Raw genomic sequence first — 18,540 nt, forward strand, 5'->3', positions numbered from 1 at the left:
GCGGGCGGCGCTCGAGGATGACATGCGGGCCAACCTGGTGGAGGGTCGGCTGAGTGTGGTGGACGGTCGGACCAGCATCACGGACGACATGCGGTTAGCTAGGGACCGTGGGGTCACCAAGACCCCCGTGGGGGAGTGCACCAGCACCCCGGAAACCGGGCGCCTGACCGTGAGGGCCATGCCCGATCCGGTGGGGTTCGAACGGTCGCCGGGGTTCCTAGCCATCAGCGACTCCCCGCTCCATGTGGCCTCTATGAGGCATTCTATGCACAAGTATCTCCAGCACAAACAGGAACATCTAGTGAAGGTCTCGCAGAAGATCAATCGGCGGGAGTCGGACACGGGTGGCATCCATCCGTTGAGCGTGCGGGCCTTCTCCCCGGCTACCACCAAGGCCCCTACACCCACCATCACCACCGCCACGCAGGACAAGCTCGACCTCGAGCTGTCCCTTAAGCTGTCGCCCAAAGTGTTCGGAGTGCCGCAGCTGCCGCTAGGTACGGGCTTGTCGCCGTTGCGGCCGCGGGCGCCGTCGGAGCGGTCCTACACTCGCTCTCTCGAGGACTTGCGTGACTCGTCTACTAGTGACGGTGTCAACGCGCCCTTAGGCAGCGGAGGGTGCGGCAGCAGCTTCCGTGACGGGTCAGAGAGCGACCACGGGCTGGACCGGCTGCGGCACGTGCCACTCAGTCCGCTGGCTAGACTCTTGCACGCATCGGAAAACAACCTGACTCGCTACGGCAACATCTACCCGTCCGAACACCACCGCGGGGCGTTCCGGGCGGTCCAGCCGCGGACGCACCGCGAGCCCTCCTCCGCCCTGGCCGTGGGCGTCGTTTCTCGCATGGGCGGCCTGGTGGGTGTGCCGCTTGACTCTGGGGACGAACACACGGAGACGACGGAGAACACGGGGGAGCAAGAGGGGAGCCAAGACGTCCATCCTCCTACCCAGGACGAGTTCTCCCACGACTCTGACTCCGAGCAGGTGAGTGTGCACCTCCGGCTTGTTGCTGGTACGTCTGAGTATGTTGATGTGAGGCGTCAGATCTCACACTGGAGTCGATCATCATGTGTGTGTGAAGGCGTCGGTCTGTATCCTGATACGAACATTTCACTGTAAGTCAACCATTCCCATTCCTTCCCCTCCACACACACACACACACACACACACACGCGCGCGCGCGCACTCACTCACTCACTAAGCAGCTGTCACTCGCCACAAAAGCTTCCTGTTGTGTGTAATGGACTTGTATAATCACACATTACCACATAAAGACTTTTGAGGAAGGTTTTCAGTGCCAGCAGAGGGGGCGAGGGGTTTGGAACAATGGTCGCTCGGCGTTTAAATTCTTCACGCTTCTGTGTGGGAGGCAGGAGTCGTCGGTTGAGGGTGCTCCTAGGGAACTGCTTGAAGGGAGAGGGGTCAGGACAGACTAAGGGCAGCAGAGAGGGATTAGGTGAACTGATGGAGGTTATTTGGCTGCTGAGGGAATGTTACGGGCGACGAGAGGAAGATGAGGTAGACGGAGCGTGGGGTAGATTTCCGGGCAGTCGAGGGATGGAAGATAGGAAAACATAGAGATTGACTGTCGATAGTTAAGGGAAATTGAGGGAAGGAATTAGGGAGCCACAGGGGAGTGAGGGCAGACCGAAGGGGAGGGGGGATGCTCCAAGGGAGACACGAGTGAGGGAGGCTGACGGTAGTAGAGTTCAGGCAGAGGAGATCGTGGGCCCCTCACAACCCACAGGTCTTGTAGCCTACTGGGGACGAGAACTTACGATCGACGTGAGTTTGACATGAGGGCCTTTCCGCCGTACACACACACACACACACACACACACACACACATGCACACACACACACACACACACACACACACACACACACACGAGGAAGTGAGCGGGACATGAGGGCTTCCCCTCCGACACACACACACACACACACACAAAGGAAGGTGAGAGCTGCTACCAGCTAACAGGGACGCGGAGTGTGACATGAGGGTTCCCCCTCAAGCACAGGGAAGTGGAGTATGACGAGTGTTCCCTACAAAACACACACACACACACACACACACACACACGCACACCAGAGCTTATAAAGGATACTATTGCAGTAAGATGTTTTTGCATTATTTATTCTGTTTTTTTCCCACAGATGTAGAAGTGGTTTTCTACAGCAACCGAAATCTTTAATGTGCCGATATATATATATTTTTTTTCTGTCCGTGATGCCCTCGAGGTAGAGAGTACGACCGACCCTTGAGGGTGTCGATCTATATGTTCCTTGACGGTATTAGCCTCACGCTTAAGGAAGACGCGCTATGCTTCACTGGTTGTGGCTACTCTGTAGCAGAGCCATCTCTTTTCAAGGATAATTTTCCAGATGCGACCTGTCTTCAGACCCAGATTTTTATGTAAGAACTGATGCGGGCAGATAGCATTCCTGTGTACTTAATCCAGATTGAGATATTAGCAAGAGATCAGCTCAAAAAGTGGTCTAATGCCGGATGATCGCATTCCTTCATTACAGAGCGAGATGATTCATCTAGGAGCTATTGCATCTAACGAGTGAGTGAGTTAGGGATAACGTGAGTGAGTTCACCACAGAGCTCTCTCACCGTTCACATTATTAGTTTATTATCATGAACCCTGAGATCTCTTCGTTCATGGCTGCAGGTTCCTGTAGACTCATTATTAAACAGCTTGAGCCTCAAGGTAAAACCTTCTTCGCTCATGGGAACATCGTCCAGCAGACGAAGGCTCCTTGCGGTGTCAGGAGCAATTGTATATCTCGTCGAGAGAAATGGCCTAAGTATAGCCTGTAGAACTACGCGAGGCAGCAACGATCTCTCCACATACCTCCAATTTGTCATCGGAACAGCACCGTCGGTCGTGGGGATAATCATCCTAAGCGCATTTATTTCTGTTGGACGCCATTACTGTACACATCTCTATATCATGAATGAATGTCTTTTCCGCGGGGCGCTTGATTGAGCTCACCAGATGCCCCTGGGGACGGCGAGGACACCTGGCACTTTTATACCGCTCGAGGTTGCGAGAGAATTTGCTACCTGCTGTTTTAGATGGCATGGAGGAATGCCCTCTGGTGTTTCGAGGCTGCGTACGAGTCGGCTACTTGCTGTATCGGGCGTGGAGAGCAACACGCGGTTGCAGAACGACGAGGGAGTCTTCTGGACGCTGTTTTAGGAGGGTGAGGGAGGTGGGGATGTCTGTCATCTGCTGTTTGGGATAGCGAGCGAGTCACCTGGATGTTGTGTGAGGTGATTCACTCCTTGCACCGGAGGCTTGAGGAATGTGCCTCCTGTTGTGTGGGGTGGGGGGACGGATGGCCTCTTACGGTGGAAGTCCATCGCGACGTTGTCTCCCAAGTTTATATATATATATATATATATATATATATATATATATATATATATATATGTAGTTAATGATGGAAAATATACAGCGATTATCATAGTCTAGAGTCTGAGCTGTGTGGGGATAAAATACCTCCCGAGACTATTCCATAACTGCTCTAGTAAAAGGGGGATATATATATATATATATATATATATATATATATATATATATATATATATATATATATATATATATATATATATATATATATATATTTTTCTGTCCGTGATGCCCTCGAGGTAGAGAGTACGACCGACCCTTGAGGGTGTCGATCTATATGTTCCTTGACGGTATTAGCCTCACGCTTAAGGAAGACGCGCTATGCTTCACTGGTTGTGGCTACTCTGTAGCAGAGCCATCTCTTTTCAAGGATAATTTTCCAGATGCGACCTGTCTTCAGACCCAGATTTTTATGTAAGAACTAATGCGGGCAGATAGCATTCCTGTGTACTTAATCCAGATTGAGATATTAGCAAGAGATCGGCTCAAAAAGTGGTCTAATGCCGGATGATCGCATTCCTTCATTACAGAGCGAGATGATTCATCTAGGAGCTATTGCATCTAACGAGTGAGTGAGTTAGGGATAACGTGAGTGAGTTCACCACAGAGCTCTCTCACCGTTCACATTATTAGTTTGTTATTATCATGAACCCTGAGATCTCTTCGTTCATGGCTGCAGGTTCCTGTAGACTCATTATTAAACAGCTTGAGCCTCAAGGTAAAACCTTCTTCGCTCATGGGAACATCGTCCAGCAGACGAAGGCTCCTCGCGGTGTCAGGAGCAATTGTATATCTCGTCGAGAGAAATAGCCTAAGTATAGCCTGTAGAACTACGCGAGGCAGCAACGATCTCTCCACATACCTCCAATTTGTCATCGGAACAGCACCGTCGGTCGTGGGGATAATCATCCTAAGCGCATTTATTTCTGTTGGACGCCATTACTGTACACATCTCTATATCATGAATGAATGTCTTTTCCGCGGGGCGCTTGATTGAGCTCACCAGATGCCCCTGGGGACGGCGAGGACACCTGGCACTTTTATACCGCTCGAGGTTGCGAGAGAATTTGCTACCTGCTGTTTTAGATGGCATGGAGGAATGCCCTCTGGTGTTTCGAGGCTGTGTACGAGTCGGCTACTTGCTGTATCGGGCATGGAGAGCAACACGCGGTTGCAGAACGACGAGGGAGTCTTCTGGACGCTGTTTTAGGAGGGTGAGGGAGGTGGGGATGTCTGTCATCTGCTGTTTGGGATAGCGAGCGAGTCACCTGGATGTTGTGTGAGGTGATTCACTCCTTGCACCGGAGGCTTGAGGAATGTGCCTCCTGTTGTGTGGGGTGGGGGGACGGATGGCCTCTTACGGTGGAAGTCCATCGCGACGTTGTCTCCCAAGTTTATATATATATATATATATATATATATATATATATATATATGTGTGTGTAGTTAATGATGGAAAATATACAGCGATTATCATAGTCTAGAGTCTGAGCTGTGTGGGGATAAAATACCTCCCGAGACTATTCCATAACTGCTCTAGTAAAAGGGGGATATATATATATATATATATATATATATATATATATATATATATATATATATATATATATATATATATATATATACATATCTCATAACCATATACCTATCAAAGCTTGATTTGTAAGTAGTAATAGAATACGTCGTAGATGAGACGAGAAAAAAAGAATACGTACACATTTAGACCAGCTGGTCTGCCGTCTTCACTTATAACCGAGGTCTTTGCAGAATTACTCAAGTTTTCCTACCTCTCTTAATTAATCAAAGGCCCCCGCGTCGCCGTAATTATCGTCTTCAGTAAAAGACCAGCAATTAAAGTTTCTGGTAAGTAAATCAAGCCTTGTTAATTATTTAATTGCTCTCATTCATCTCGTTATCTTGTCAAAGTGCGAACAGCCGGTAGTGAGTTTTGATACGACTGGTTAAATTCCTCACACTTCTGTTGCTGCTTCTTTAGCCAGTAATTAAAATCTTTTAACTCATTGAGCATGGTGGTACGACCTTCGCGTACGGTGGCGTGACCTTGCGCCGAACCAGAAGACTTGTACCTTCGTGCACAGGGGTCGTACCGTCGTGCACTAGTCGTGCGCTATGGTCGAACCGTGGTTCTCAAATGTTTTTATTGCAGATGGATTTAATGTCTTGCCATTTTCTTTTGATAATTATAATTTGGTTGAGCTTGTTTATTACAGAGAGCCAAGCGCTTCTGCTTGTCACATATTTACCTTACATAGCGGACACATAACCCAACAAATATGAATTATATTCCGTAGAAATTTCATGTTTTTCTCTCTGCTCAGTCATATCAGTAGACCAGGGTGACAGTACTCACATTTTGTGAACTAGAACGGAGACGAGAGGCCTGAGTGTCATTCGTGTGTGTGCAGTTAAGATATACGTCGTGTCTGTGTATGGGTGTGGTGTATGATACATGTGTGTATAATGCTGCGGGGAGGGAGAGAGAGAGAGAGAGAGAGAGAGAGAGAGAGAGAGAGAGAGAGAGAGAGAGAGAGAGAGAGAGAGAGAGAGAGAATGGTCTCAGACGTGCGCACCAGCTGGGTGGGGGGATACATAACGTGTGGTTGCCCGAAATGGCTCACCATGGATAGCATAGTTGGCCAGGTCTCACCTGTAGTTGGTCTTGGGAGATCTGTACTCTTCACAAGCAACTGCCGTGCCCTGTGACCTTTTGTACGAGCTTTGAACCACCAAGTTGTTGCTACTCGCGGTCTCTCACAAGGTCAGCTTGTGGAGAGTAACAAGGAGAATCCTGGGATGATGTGTATTGTGTTGTCATGCGCACGTTTTCTGTGCTTGACTAACATTGTCTTGCTCACATTCCGCGGTCGGTCGGTGTTATTATTCCCGTCTTGTAACGCCATCAACTACTGTTTATGACCTGTAGCGTATTTAACCAATGCATTAATTCAAGCAGTTGATTTCACTCCGTAATATATATATATATATATATATATATATATATATATATATATATATATATATATATATATATATATTTTTTTTTTCCTTCTAATACACGGTGAAATGAAAATCGATAAAATTCCCAAGTGCACTTTCTTGTAATGAGCACATATGTGCATCAGGGAAGATACAAGAAAGAAATATAACACTCAGTTGACATACAAGGAAGAGATGTAGCTAGGACGCCATATGGTAAACAAATATATGTATAGGAATGTTTTCGACTTCTGTAAGTCTCATCTGGTTTGGAAAGTTAACCTGGTGATTTCGGTACACGAAGCCTCCCTGAGCTTAGAGCTTGTAACTTTGCCCTCGAGTACCTACGTCTTGGTAGTGGTGTGAGTGTGTGTACTGATGTTGATGTGAGTGCGTGCAGGAATGGCCTTGAGCTGCTGGCTAGAGGCGAATGGCGGGTGTATCACCCTCCCCCATCTCCCTCCTTCCCGCCCACCCACCCACCCATCACCGACACATTCTGACCTCTTTTTATTTCCTGGAAAACTCCTCGATAAGAGCTCATCCATATTGGCGGCTAATTACCCTGTACCTGTGCGTTCACATGCCTGGCTTTACCCGGGAGGCGATGAGGAAAAGGGTTCTATCCTTGGGAGGAATGCGTGGGGTCCTTCCACGGCAGTCCTTCTTGCCTTAGGAGGTGACTGAGGGATGGCAGATCAGTTTTTCATCCCATGTTTTTTTTTTTTTTTAATCGTGATCGACCGGGCTGTTTATGTTTGTGCGTAGTCGTCCTCTCGTAGCCAGTGAAGTCAAAGTAGTGTTCATGGAAAGGCATGTTTACTCATGAGTATTTGTGAGATTCCCTGATACACGTTGCCACTCCCAGTATCAGTGAGATTCCCCGACACTTACAAGCTGGCCAGTCTCACTATCAGTGAGATTCCCTGACACTTCTTAGCTTACGGATACCTTGCGCTGGCTGGAGGGGCTTCCCTCTACCCCCGCAGTGCAGTCTGCCACGAAGCGCCCCCTGCCAGCCTGTTGATACTATACAGAAGGATAGTTTCGAAGATCTTCCCCATTAGTACTAGGGGAGGTCAATTGTATCTTAAATGGGTCGTTAGGGTCTCTGACATTAGGTGACCAAAAACAGTGCACGAGATTAGCTGATTACAATTCGGATATTCAACAAAACAGTCAAAAGTGGACGGTGAAGTAAGGTTGAACTGTCTTTTAATATGCTCTTTCACACGAACGATTAGTTTGGGTAATTTCTCCTCTTTAGATACAGTTATGTAATTTGATATTAGCTAAAGGAAATGTCGAACTTTGGAGGTAAGTTGTTCAGGGACCTGGTTCACTGCCTGTGTGTTTCCAGATCTTGCTAGAGGGCAGCAGACGGGTTGTTAGTTGTGGTTGTTAACCGGACTGGTGTTGATGATTGATAGTGTTGGTTTTTGATGGTTAGTACGGCTGGTTGTGGTAGTTGGCAGGCCTGGTTGTGGTGGTTGTCTGGATTTTTTTTTTTGTTGTGAGGCTTGGTAGAAGTGGTTGTCATGGTTAGCAGGGATGGTTGTGGTTAGGGCTGGTGTCATGGTTAGTTGGGTTGGTTGTGGTGGTTGGTAGGGCTGGGTGTCATGGTGAGCAAGGATGGTTGTGACAATGGGGACCATGGCATTAGTTTTCATAGGGGAAGGAGACGTTGCGATGGCGATTGTTGAGGGGCCAGGAGGAGTAGGTGTGGCGCGACCCTATATGTGTGGGGATGACCGCGACGCAGGTTGTGATGGGTTGATAGCGGCACTGTTTGTGATGGGTGGATAGCGGCACTGGTTGTGATGGGACGATAGCAGCGCTGGTTGTGATACGAGAATACAGGTGCACTTCCTAGCATCTGGCAGTAGGATGTTTCCCAGTCTGGATTATCTGTCTTCTTTAGGGCCATTGTAGGTCTTCATCCTATCGTGTCGCTTGTCTCTTGTCGTCTCTTGTAAGTCTCGCGTCCTCTGTTACAATTATTTGCTGTGTTCTCACTTTCTGTGTAACTAGAACCCAGTCTTTTCGTCCTGATTTTGTTCTAAAGACAGAGATCAGTTCGAAAAGATTTTTTTTGTTTTTAGTGGTTGAGAGTCTGGAAGGTTTATAATCGTGTGCCGAGTAGTGGGTTGTCCCTGAGGTTGATTCTGTAGAGCGAATTATCGCCAGCAGCCCACCCTCTCGACCGCCCCTATCTTGTTACCCATTATGTGAGCACCGAGGTATTGCCATTAGCCATTTGCAGATGAGACTTGTAGCACCTTCCTACTGGTTATTAAGCCTCCTCTTCTACTATCACATTAATAACACATATTTTTGTTCTCTTTCTTTCCAGAAATGGTTTTATCATTTCAGTTTAACATCATCGATTCTTCTTTATTGTGGTACTTGTATGTCATGCGTTTTGGACGGGTGTAGTTCGCGTTTTCTCTGCTTGTTGTTAATGGAATGTCGTAATGGGTAGCGCGCGCGCGCACACACACACACACACACACACACACACACACACACACACTGCAGCTGTGAGAACCTCGTGCTTGATCTCCAGCGTTTTCAAATTCATGTTTCACACGGCCGCCATCTGTCTGATGGACCCTCGAGAGAACATTGTAGTCTTAAGCGACTGGAATCGGAGAGGACTTAAGGAATGCGGGAGAGAGAGAGAGAGAGAGAGAGAGAGAGAGAGAGAGAGAGAGAGAGAGAGAGAGAGAGAGGATCATTGTTGTTAAATCCGTGATCTTGGCAACCATCATTGCCTTTGAAATTCTGTCTTTTGCCACAGATGGATGTGAACGCAGAGAAGCAATGATATGTGGCAGCGCTTTTAGTCATGTATGATCCGGCCTGATTACATCTTATGCCGTCCACACTTCCAAGTTCAGTCGTACTTATGTTCCCGGTTATCAATTGGGAAAAATCCAGATCTGCGTGTTTTCGGCGGCTGTCTTACCCCTCTAGAAACCAGTCTCTCATATTTTTGTCGACCATTAGCGCGTGCGTGTTGAATTGAATCGTACATATTTTTCGTAAGAGGAACACCCTCAGCATCTGGCTGTTTAGAAGTGTACCAGTCAGTGCCCCTTTGGACTCCAGTCATAATACGGAGTGGTGACTAGCCACTCTCCCACCCATAGTGGTGGTGCTACGTGTATGTAGTGTGCGGGGGCGAGTGTGGGTATGGTGTCGGTGGGGACGGCGGGCGGCGATGGTCAGTTGATGGTCAGGGGGGTTGTGGTGGTTTTTTTCTTTCTTGTGAGGGTCGGCCGTGGCCAGTATTGTTCCGGCGGTGAACATCCATTTGTGCTGATGATAGGCTAGAGGAGGGCGTGCGTGCTGGTCAAGTATGTGTGTACGCGTACCCCCTGGGTGGTGGGCGGATGGAAGGGGGGGTGGATGGGGGTGGGCGTGCCGCTGAGGGAGAGACTGAGGACCGGCCATGGGAGAGGGAAGGAGAGGAGGTCGACTGGTGGATGGAGGAAGGAAGTGGATTGGTAAAGAGGAAGGGGAGGAGAGTGGGAAGAAGAGAGGAGGGAGATGCGGTCCACTGTGGCAGGGCGTTAGGTCAGCGAGGTGGCACGTTTAGTAAAAAAAAAAAAATTATTAGAGACAAGACACTTGGGAGGCAAGTCGACAGCCAGTGATGCAAGCAGATGTGAAAGCAAGGATGCAAGCCATCATGCTCAACGTTGGCTCTCGAACGCATAGACCTAACAGCCACCGACAGGTTGATTGTTTGAGATTATCTCTTTTGACTTCTTGCTCTAAATACCCTTGTCTCGGAAACCAAATACTGTTATGTTTGTATTACGGTACTGGGAAAGGGATTCACGTCATAATGTGGATTCCTTCCCATACAGGTCCCCTAGAACACAATGAGTTTGATGCCGTAGTTTACCTTAGATGTTGTAATCTATATTAATAGGTGTTAGTAAGAACCTTATTGCTATAATCAGGGAGGATCTAGCCGCTGAATTTGAATCCGGAAGGAGATGGCAGATTGGCAGCAGAACATCCACTATGAACTCCGACTCATCTGCCTGGTCTTCCAATCTCCCAGAAGGGAGGATAACAGAGCTGCAAACCGCACAGATTAGAGCACTCAGATTAACCACTGGCTACCTAGTGACCACAAGTACTCAACACTTACACAATGAAACAAAGATCTTCACCACACATTCCCCCCCTCAACATTTTCTGCACTCGGGTCTTTTCAATAGTTCTAGCCTCCTTCCACACCCAAACCAATAGAAATAGTAATCCTACCCTTGCCTAACACTTCAGCTCACAGATTCCCCATTCCCGGCAACGTGATAATAGCTAAACACCTACACACTAAAATGACTTGATAAGCACAAAACACCCGCCCTCCCTTATCTGATACACCACCCCACCGGCCATCCATCCATCTGTAACCACACTCCCTAGACAAACACGAGTCACGCTTTCCCTTCCGCGCTCTGCACATCCCCCATCCTTGCAATAATACTACAAGCACCTTCATACCCACGATGCAGATACCTCAGTGAAGACACCGAACACCACCTGCTCAGGTGTTCCGGGCTCTCCTCACCAAGACACATAATCGAAACACTGGGCTTTAGGAAGTACGGTCCCGCCCGGTGGACGTGGCTGGCTTCCTGAGCACTACAGGAGTATCATGCAGAAAGGACCCCCTGGGTCAGGAAGTAAGTATGAGGTATATCATGTAAATAGATCATTTAGCTCCAAGTTGTTGATTAAGTCTACAGGCATGGTTCCGTCGGCAGTTGAACTCGTCCGAATATATTACTCCTGAAATGTTAAGATGTGCAGCTGTATGGCCACACGTGTGAAGATTGTCTCTTAGATCGAGAAAATATTACTTTGTAATGTTAACTTACAAGTAAACCAAATCCTTCAAGAAGTGGCGATGCATCTTATTGTTAATGATGGAAACTTTTCATGCTGAATTCACTTTTCGCGTCAGGTGAATGAATCAGGTACTTCGTGAAAACGTTGTCAGCCAAAGTAATTAACGAACTCGTTGATATCTGCTATGATCTGCTCAGTGGCGGTCTGACGAAGACCATTTGTGACGTCTGCTATTCTTTTTCCGCTGTTGCTCTCCGGATGAGCATGACGTGCCTCTCTTAGCGGAAAAGTTGATATGGAATAAGATAAGTTTATAAGTAGGCATACCTGAGTGTGTGTGTGTGTGTGTGTGTGTGTGTGTGTGTGTGTGTTTGTATGTGTGCATGCGTGCGTGTGTACCAGCAAATAATGAGGTGTTCATGCGAGAGATGGTATAATTTTGCATGATTACGACCAAGGAGTGTTATTTTGTTCCCCGGTTTGTGTGTCATTGTGCTGGCGGGCATCGCGTGTGTGTTGTTGTGGAGACAAGGTATATGTGTGGCATAACTTGGAGTATATCGGAGTCCAGGGAGAGGTATGTATGATTACCTGTTTGTAAAGTACGGGCGAAGTTGTCCTACAGATACAGCACTGAACTGTATTATACAACTCTTTAGACTCGGCATTAATTATCTTAGCCATTTGTTTATTCCATTCATCCACTTTTTTTTTACCGTAAAAATTCTTAAATTTTTGTTTTACAGATTTTTACTTGGTTTAGTGCTATGTTTTTTTTCTCTCTCTCTCTCTGCTTCTTCCGAAGAACTGTGGCATCAGATTCATTAAAAGCTTGAAAGGTTGTGATTAGGTCACTCCATACTCTACTCTCTTCCATTTTGGCCAACGGTATGGCCTCTGACGTGAAATGCAATTTGGCTTTTGTAATTGACTTTCATCGTTGCACTTCTCTGGACGTTTTCATTATATACTTCTGCTGGCTTAAATTTGTTGACCCATTTTGAGAAGCGTATTCAATTTCTGTCTTGAAATATCATGTCATCGGATGGATTTTATCGTTTACAGTGTTTGTAAAGTGGGACATAGGCAGCAAGATAGGCTCGACGTTGACTCCCAGAAACACACAGGATCCCATATCTTATTTCTGTACATAATTTCGTATTGAGGTTTGAGACTTCCTTTCGCAGTATCCAGTTCTCTTTGCTTTGCATGTACTCTGGTTGAATTTCATCCATCATTCATCAGTGCTGCTTTAAGAGTTTGTGTAGGTTTCCATTGTAAGTTTGTGCTGTCCTCAACGCTCTCTACCTCCCTCATGATCTTGGCATCATCCGCATACATACCCAGGTATGGGGGACCCGGTCCCTGGGGCAAGTCATGTGTATAGCTCAGGAAGGAGCAGTGGTCCCAGGAACGATCCTTGTGGCACGCCGATCATAATCCCAGCCCACTTCAAGGAGGCCCCTCTGGCGCTCTTCCTTTGCGTCCATCCACTCAGGTGATGTTCTGTTCATCAAAGTAAACTCATTTCTACAAAAAGATAAGGAATATATATATATATATATATATATATATATATATATATATATATATATATATATATATATATATATATATATATATATATATATATATTTTTTTTTTTTTTTTTTTTTTTTTTACTTTGTCGCTGTCTCCCGCGTTTACACACCAGCCTCCTGTATGGTACAGTGTTAGATGCCTTATTGAAGTCCAGTTACACACACAACGCACACTCCCATTATTCCTCTAGGAGTAAGGTTGGCTACGATTACGTGACATGTAATTCATAATGATTCCTTTCTGAAGTTATGAATCTTACGGAATTATACTGTGAAGTAAATAGTCTGATGCATTTTCTGTATCCGTCTGGGAGTCATAAGCGACATTATTAGATTTTTGTTCTTCAGTAGAATATTTACTTTCTTGTGAAATTGCAGAATTCGTTATTTTCAAAGGAGTTACAAATATACCGATTTGGATTTCATCCATCACTCGGAACGTGGTTGATTACGATATATTCCGGTTTCACGTAATCATAGAATTATACTGGTACTGATTACGCAAGATTATACTAACCGTGTAATCGATTGCGCATGATAACGATTACCCAGTCCCGGGGAGAGAGCGTTACACTGGTGCGTGTGTATATATGTATTTGTTTAGATATGTTCGCATGTCTAATATTGTCCAAGTATGAAATATTTTCGTATGTGTATTTTCAGGGATGTAAGACCTTTCTTTAGTGTTTTTAGTGAAAAATGGTTTCCTCCTCATTTCTTGGCAGGTCAGTGGGCATTTCAATATGTATATTTGATATAGACATTTTCCAAGCGAATTGAAAAGTCATAAATGCTTAGTGGATGCTTTTGTGTCGCCAGTGAGCAGAGTCGCCTGACGTACACTGGCGACGGTTACTTGAATTAACATTCCTGATGCTGCGAGAAGTGTCCATATCACAAGCAATAAATCTAAAAACCCCCAACTGTTTGCTGAAATAGGTTGGGGAAAAAAAAAGATTCGTCATTTCCGACTGAAAATAAAGTCATAGAGACGCGTGTGGGTCGAGAGTGGTGTGTGTTTCACGCGTGGTGGAGGGAGATAAAAGTGGATATACTGTGTCCATCTATAGAGTATCTACCACCACCACCACCAACAGCGTCACACCGGCTCCGCCACCACCTCTACCACCGTCCCTGGGTACACTTGGACTATCGTGTCCTTGTCGAGTGCTTCGTGTCCCCATGACAAGCGCACCGCTGGCATGTTGTTGCTATTATTATATTGAGGTTACATGTAGGGCAGAGCAGAGAGGTTTGAGGGTGGTGTATGACATTTCGCTCTCTCCTGATTACCTTCGTTTCGGCAAAAAGTTATGGTAATTTCATTCCTTTCAGTATTGGAGGAAGTGAAATGTATGTGGTCTATATTGGGCGTATTGCTCTGTCACAGATGTTATTGAATATGTGCCAGCTGGGCTCTTCTTTACTCTGCTCACCTAGCTAAGGCGGGAGAAATTATTATAAAAGATTATGCTAATAGTTGTTGTTATTATCATTATTATTATTATTATTATTATTATTATTATTATTGAAGTTAATTTGTGCAAATTTAGCCCTCATGTTGGAGAAGTGATTGCATGGTATGATGGATTCCCGTGGTAGAAATAGCAACCGTAGCGATTCTAGGTAAAAAAAAAAATACTGCTTTTGTACTGTTATGTATATAAAAAGTACGTTCTGTACGAGTAAGATCAGTACGGTCCAGAGAATGGATGGACTGGAGATGAGAATTTTTTACTGGAGTCACTGGCCTTGTTGGTGAGTGTCAGTGACCCGACTAGACCTCTGGAAATAATCGCGTTGCATTGTTTGGCTGGCGGTGGTCAGCGGCTGGTCCTCGAATTCCGGACGTTAAGATGAGCAATTAGAAATAGAATATATGAGAGGGAGTAGATGAAGATGGAAACGAGTGGAGGCAAAGAACAGAAATGAAATGAGCGGAGAGGATTTTGAGGTGTTGTGGTGTTAGCGAGGCTGAGCAGGGTAGGAGAGGCTTGGGGGGTGGGTGGTGGTGGTGGTGTGTGGCAGGGGTGTTGGCCCAGACGGACCGACGCTTCCATCCTCACACATTGTTGCTGCTTCCCAGGACGAGAGAGTCCAACTCCACCTTTTGGTCATATGGTGTCATGTTAAACCCCTCCTGTAAACTACACCGTGCTATAACCCTTGGATATTGAGGGAGTGCATCAGTCTAGCTTAAGATGTGGCGGTTACGTAAGCGTACGGACAGCGGCCTCCAACAGCCCGCCTGAACCTCTAGAGGATCAGTGCAACCGCTTAGTGCAAGGCCGGGCTACAGGGGGCAGGACAAATGCGAAATCGTTGTAAACGTCAGGTATGATGGCGTGACCTGACCCTGACTTTTAGGGTCACGTCAGAGGTCACGTCGTCATACCAAGGGGTCGTTCCCATTTGTGGTCAGGGGGTTTAATCATATGATTTATTGCTAATGTTAAGATAGGCTGTCGTAGTTGCTTTTCATATCATAGATAAGCTTAGATATTTAAGAACCCTTCTGATGACAGGGAGCCGTGTGTATGAATGACATATTGTACACAAATGATGCTCAAAGGCACAGAATATAAAGAAAAAAAATTCATTTACATTAAACGTAAAGTGATGTAGACATGAAATGGTCGTCTTCCCTTTAGATGTTAATCTGAAATTGTCTTGGGTTAATCTTCACATCGATCTGACCCACGTTGGGCTAGGCTATGCTGTATGGGGGACCGACCTCACCCCAGCCGTCATACTCCGCATTTGGGGCTAGGCTGATGTTGGGACTGTCTGCTTTTATGTTGGAACGTGTCACAAACTGTGTTGTTTGGCTTTACGAATTCATTCTTTTGACTTTGATAATACTTTACCTGTGATGTTTGTTATCCCTTGGAATTCGTGAAAGTGATTGCACGATGGTTCTAACATTTCCAAGTTACATGAATATACCATTATTGTTACTGTTATTATTATTTTTATTGAATTGATTTATGGAAATGAACTCAACGTGTAGAAAACAGTATGAAACTTAAAGGTCCCTGTAAGGTAGCTTCTCATCACATCCACGTTCGCTCATTTCCCTGTACAGTGAAGGGCTTCCCGTTCTATTTTCGGTCATATGAGAATCTTCCGTTCATCAACAACTCGTATTTCCAGACTATTAACTTCTTATCTCCTTTTTATATCTGAAACTGTCTAATTTCATCCCATTGTTGCGTGTTGTTGTGAATACTTAATTTTTGTGTGTCGTTGATGGCCGCTTATTTATGCCCTTCATCATTTAAACCTCTGTGTTAGATTATATTGTGTCTTTCAAGAGAGTGGAAATCAGTGTCCAGTCTCTCTCAATAAATTTCATTCATTTTTTTTCACTTTTTAAGACTTTCTAGAATATATATTCTTGCTTTCCTGGGCGACGGAAGCTGAACCGTGTAATTCAGATGAAGCCTTATTACAGTTAAGTTCGTAGATGAAGTGATGAAACGTGCTGGAGAACTTTATTGGATTTACTCTGCACACTTTTGCCTTGGTGTTCATTCGCTGCCAAGAATCACCCGTAGATCCTCCTTGCATGCTGATACATCTGGGTCATTGTTATCAAGCCAGTGGTTTATACTACGTCTTCTTTTCCTCACCCTGAGCATTTTACATTCAACGGTGTTAAATGGCTGTTGCCATTTCTTTGTTCACTAGTGGATTGGGTCTTTCTACTGTATTTATGATACAATAACAAATGTAATTGTATATCTCTTCTTCTCTATCGTTACATTATGAATCACACGAGGCTAAGCACAAAACCCTGCTGTACGCCTCTTGAGACCGTCTCACTGGCAAATTTAACCGTACTTAGATTAACCTGTGTTCTATGCAGTCACCGAACCCAAATTGAGTATAAGCTTTCTCCCCCCAGCACCATGGGACTCAGAGCTCATTATTAGTCTTTCGTATGCAACCGTATGACAAGCCTTACTACAATCGAGGTGAATAATGTAATCTTTATCATTCGCTTAGAAGTGACTTGCCGCTTTAGTGAAGGCATGTTGGGAATCCTTGATTAAACTGTTACATGTTCTAGTAGCTTTCACATTACCACTTATTATAGTAGCATTTCCCATTACCAAAGCCAAGCTAATTGGTGAATAGATTTAGGTAAGCGACTTATATCCTCTCCCATTCCTCCATCCCCCTTTTTTTTATGGTACGACATTAGCGATCCTTCATGCCTCTGGTGCGTCAGCTGAACATACAGAATAGATCAGTCAGTGGACGGGTGAGTTCCTCCGGGACTTCTTGTGAACTAAACAACTTGTTCGAATTAAAGTGATGTGTTTCTCTTGGGACGTCATCTCTACGTATTTTTAATATGTATAACATGTTGTATGTTTCCCCCTCAACACGAGTACATGAACTTTATATTCAGATTCTTCCATTTTGTAAATGTAAACATTATGTGATTATTTAGAATATATTTGTTTCTTTATGCTGTCAGTATGTCGTCTTGAAGCTGTTTTTAGAGGGCCAGTTTTCTCTCTCAACTTTTTTTTGATACATCGTGAAAACGTTTTAGGATTTGGCTTCGACACTTTTGCTTCCCCAACTTCATACTTCGTGTTTTTTTTCCTGATACCTTCTGCATTATAGTGGCTCATTAAGTAAAACTCTCGTTGATCTTTCTTTTTAGGGAATTCCGTAAGAAATCCCTGATTTATTTATTCCCCTGGTGACTTGATAATCCGAGTCTAAGAAGTTGTGATGTGGAGATTGAACAAGCATTATGATGATCTCGTGTCGAAGTTCAGCTGACATAGAGGCTATGCCGCCAGAAGTAAACGAAACGTCTCGCAGTATACTTTTTGAGTTTTACTGACATCCTAACTTTTACCGTCAGAATTTAACTAAAACTACGAAGGCATAAAGCTTGTGTAGCCCAAAGATAATCTTAGGTTTTAGAATGAAAAATAGTGGGAATTAAACGGTCGGAAGTCCTGGTTTAGAATCAAGTATTTGTGTTAGAATATAGTTGTGTAGACTGGCAGTAGGTAGAAAATGGAATGCTGTGCTGATTGCTTCGGCAGTTAACCTAAGACGTGAAGAAAAGCGTCCCAGAATTTTCGAGACCTGACCGTAGCCTAACGTGCTCCTTGGAGACTCGAAGAGTGAGATCTGATTACCCCCCACACCCTTGACTGCACCTTTACCAGTATGTATAAGGCATTTGATTCCCTTAGGGTTTTTACGGGTGTGAATAGATTATGGTGGGTAATAATGATTACGCTAGGTTGCCTGTAGCTTCATCCAGCACAAGGCATCCGTTGCTTGCTTTAGAGATTGTGGTCTGGACGTTGCCAGCCTCGTAGATCAGGATTCTCCTCAAATATCCCCATATTCTCCTTGACTTGTCGTCTGTCGTGTATTGAGGTTACTTTTTGAGGGCATAGGAAATTACAGGGTTAGAAATGGTGCCCAGTTGGATTGTCAAAATCACAGTGACAAGAACGACTGAATAATAACGGACACTGTATATGAAAGGTAGAGAAGGGAGATGTATCCCAATTTTCACTCAGTAAGTCCTGGTTGGCATGGTTCTCGTCTGCACCAAAATCGGTTCCCAGTGGCCTGCAGCTCTTCAACATTTCAGTAACCAATATGTAAAATATTTTGAATCACGTGTATAGAA

The 18,540-nt window shown here is 45.1% G+C and overlaps 1 protein-coding gene across 4 annotated transcripts in view; it reads left to right on the forward strand.

Moving 5' to 3' along the window:
* Positions 1-22: 22 nt before the first annotated feature.
* Positions 23-18,540, forward strand: part of LOC139763198 (regulator of G-protein signaling loco-like) — a 188,133-nt gene continuing 169,615 nt past the window's right edge. For all 4 annotated transcript variants that reach the window (XM_071688947.1, XM_071688937.1, XM_071688948.1 and 1 more), the window contains exon 1: positions 23-985. In XM_071688947.1, the coding sequence (XP_071545048.1) occupies positions 23-985 (963 nt within the window). The remainder of the gene's footprint in view (positions 986-18,540) is intronic.

Source organism: Panulirus ornatus, chromosome 46, assembly GCF_036320965.1.
Source record: "Panulirus ornatus isolate Po-2019 chromosome 46, ASM3632096v1, whole genome shotgun sequence".
Taxonomy (NCBI): Eukaryota; Metazoa; Arthropoda; class Malacostraca; order Decapoda; family Palinuridae; genus Panulirus; species Panulirus ornatus.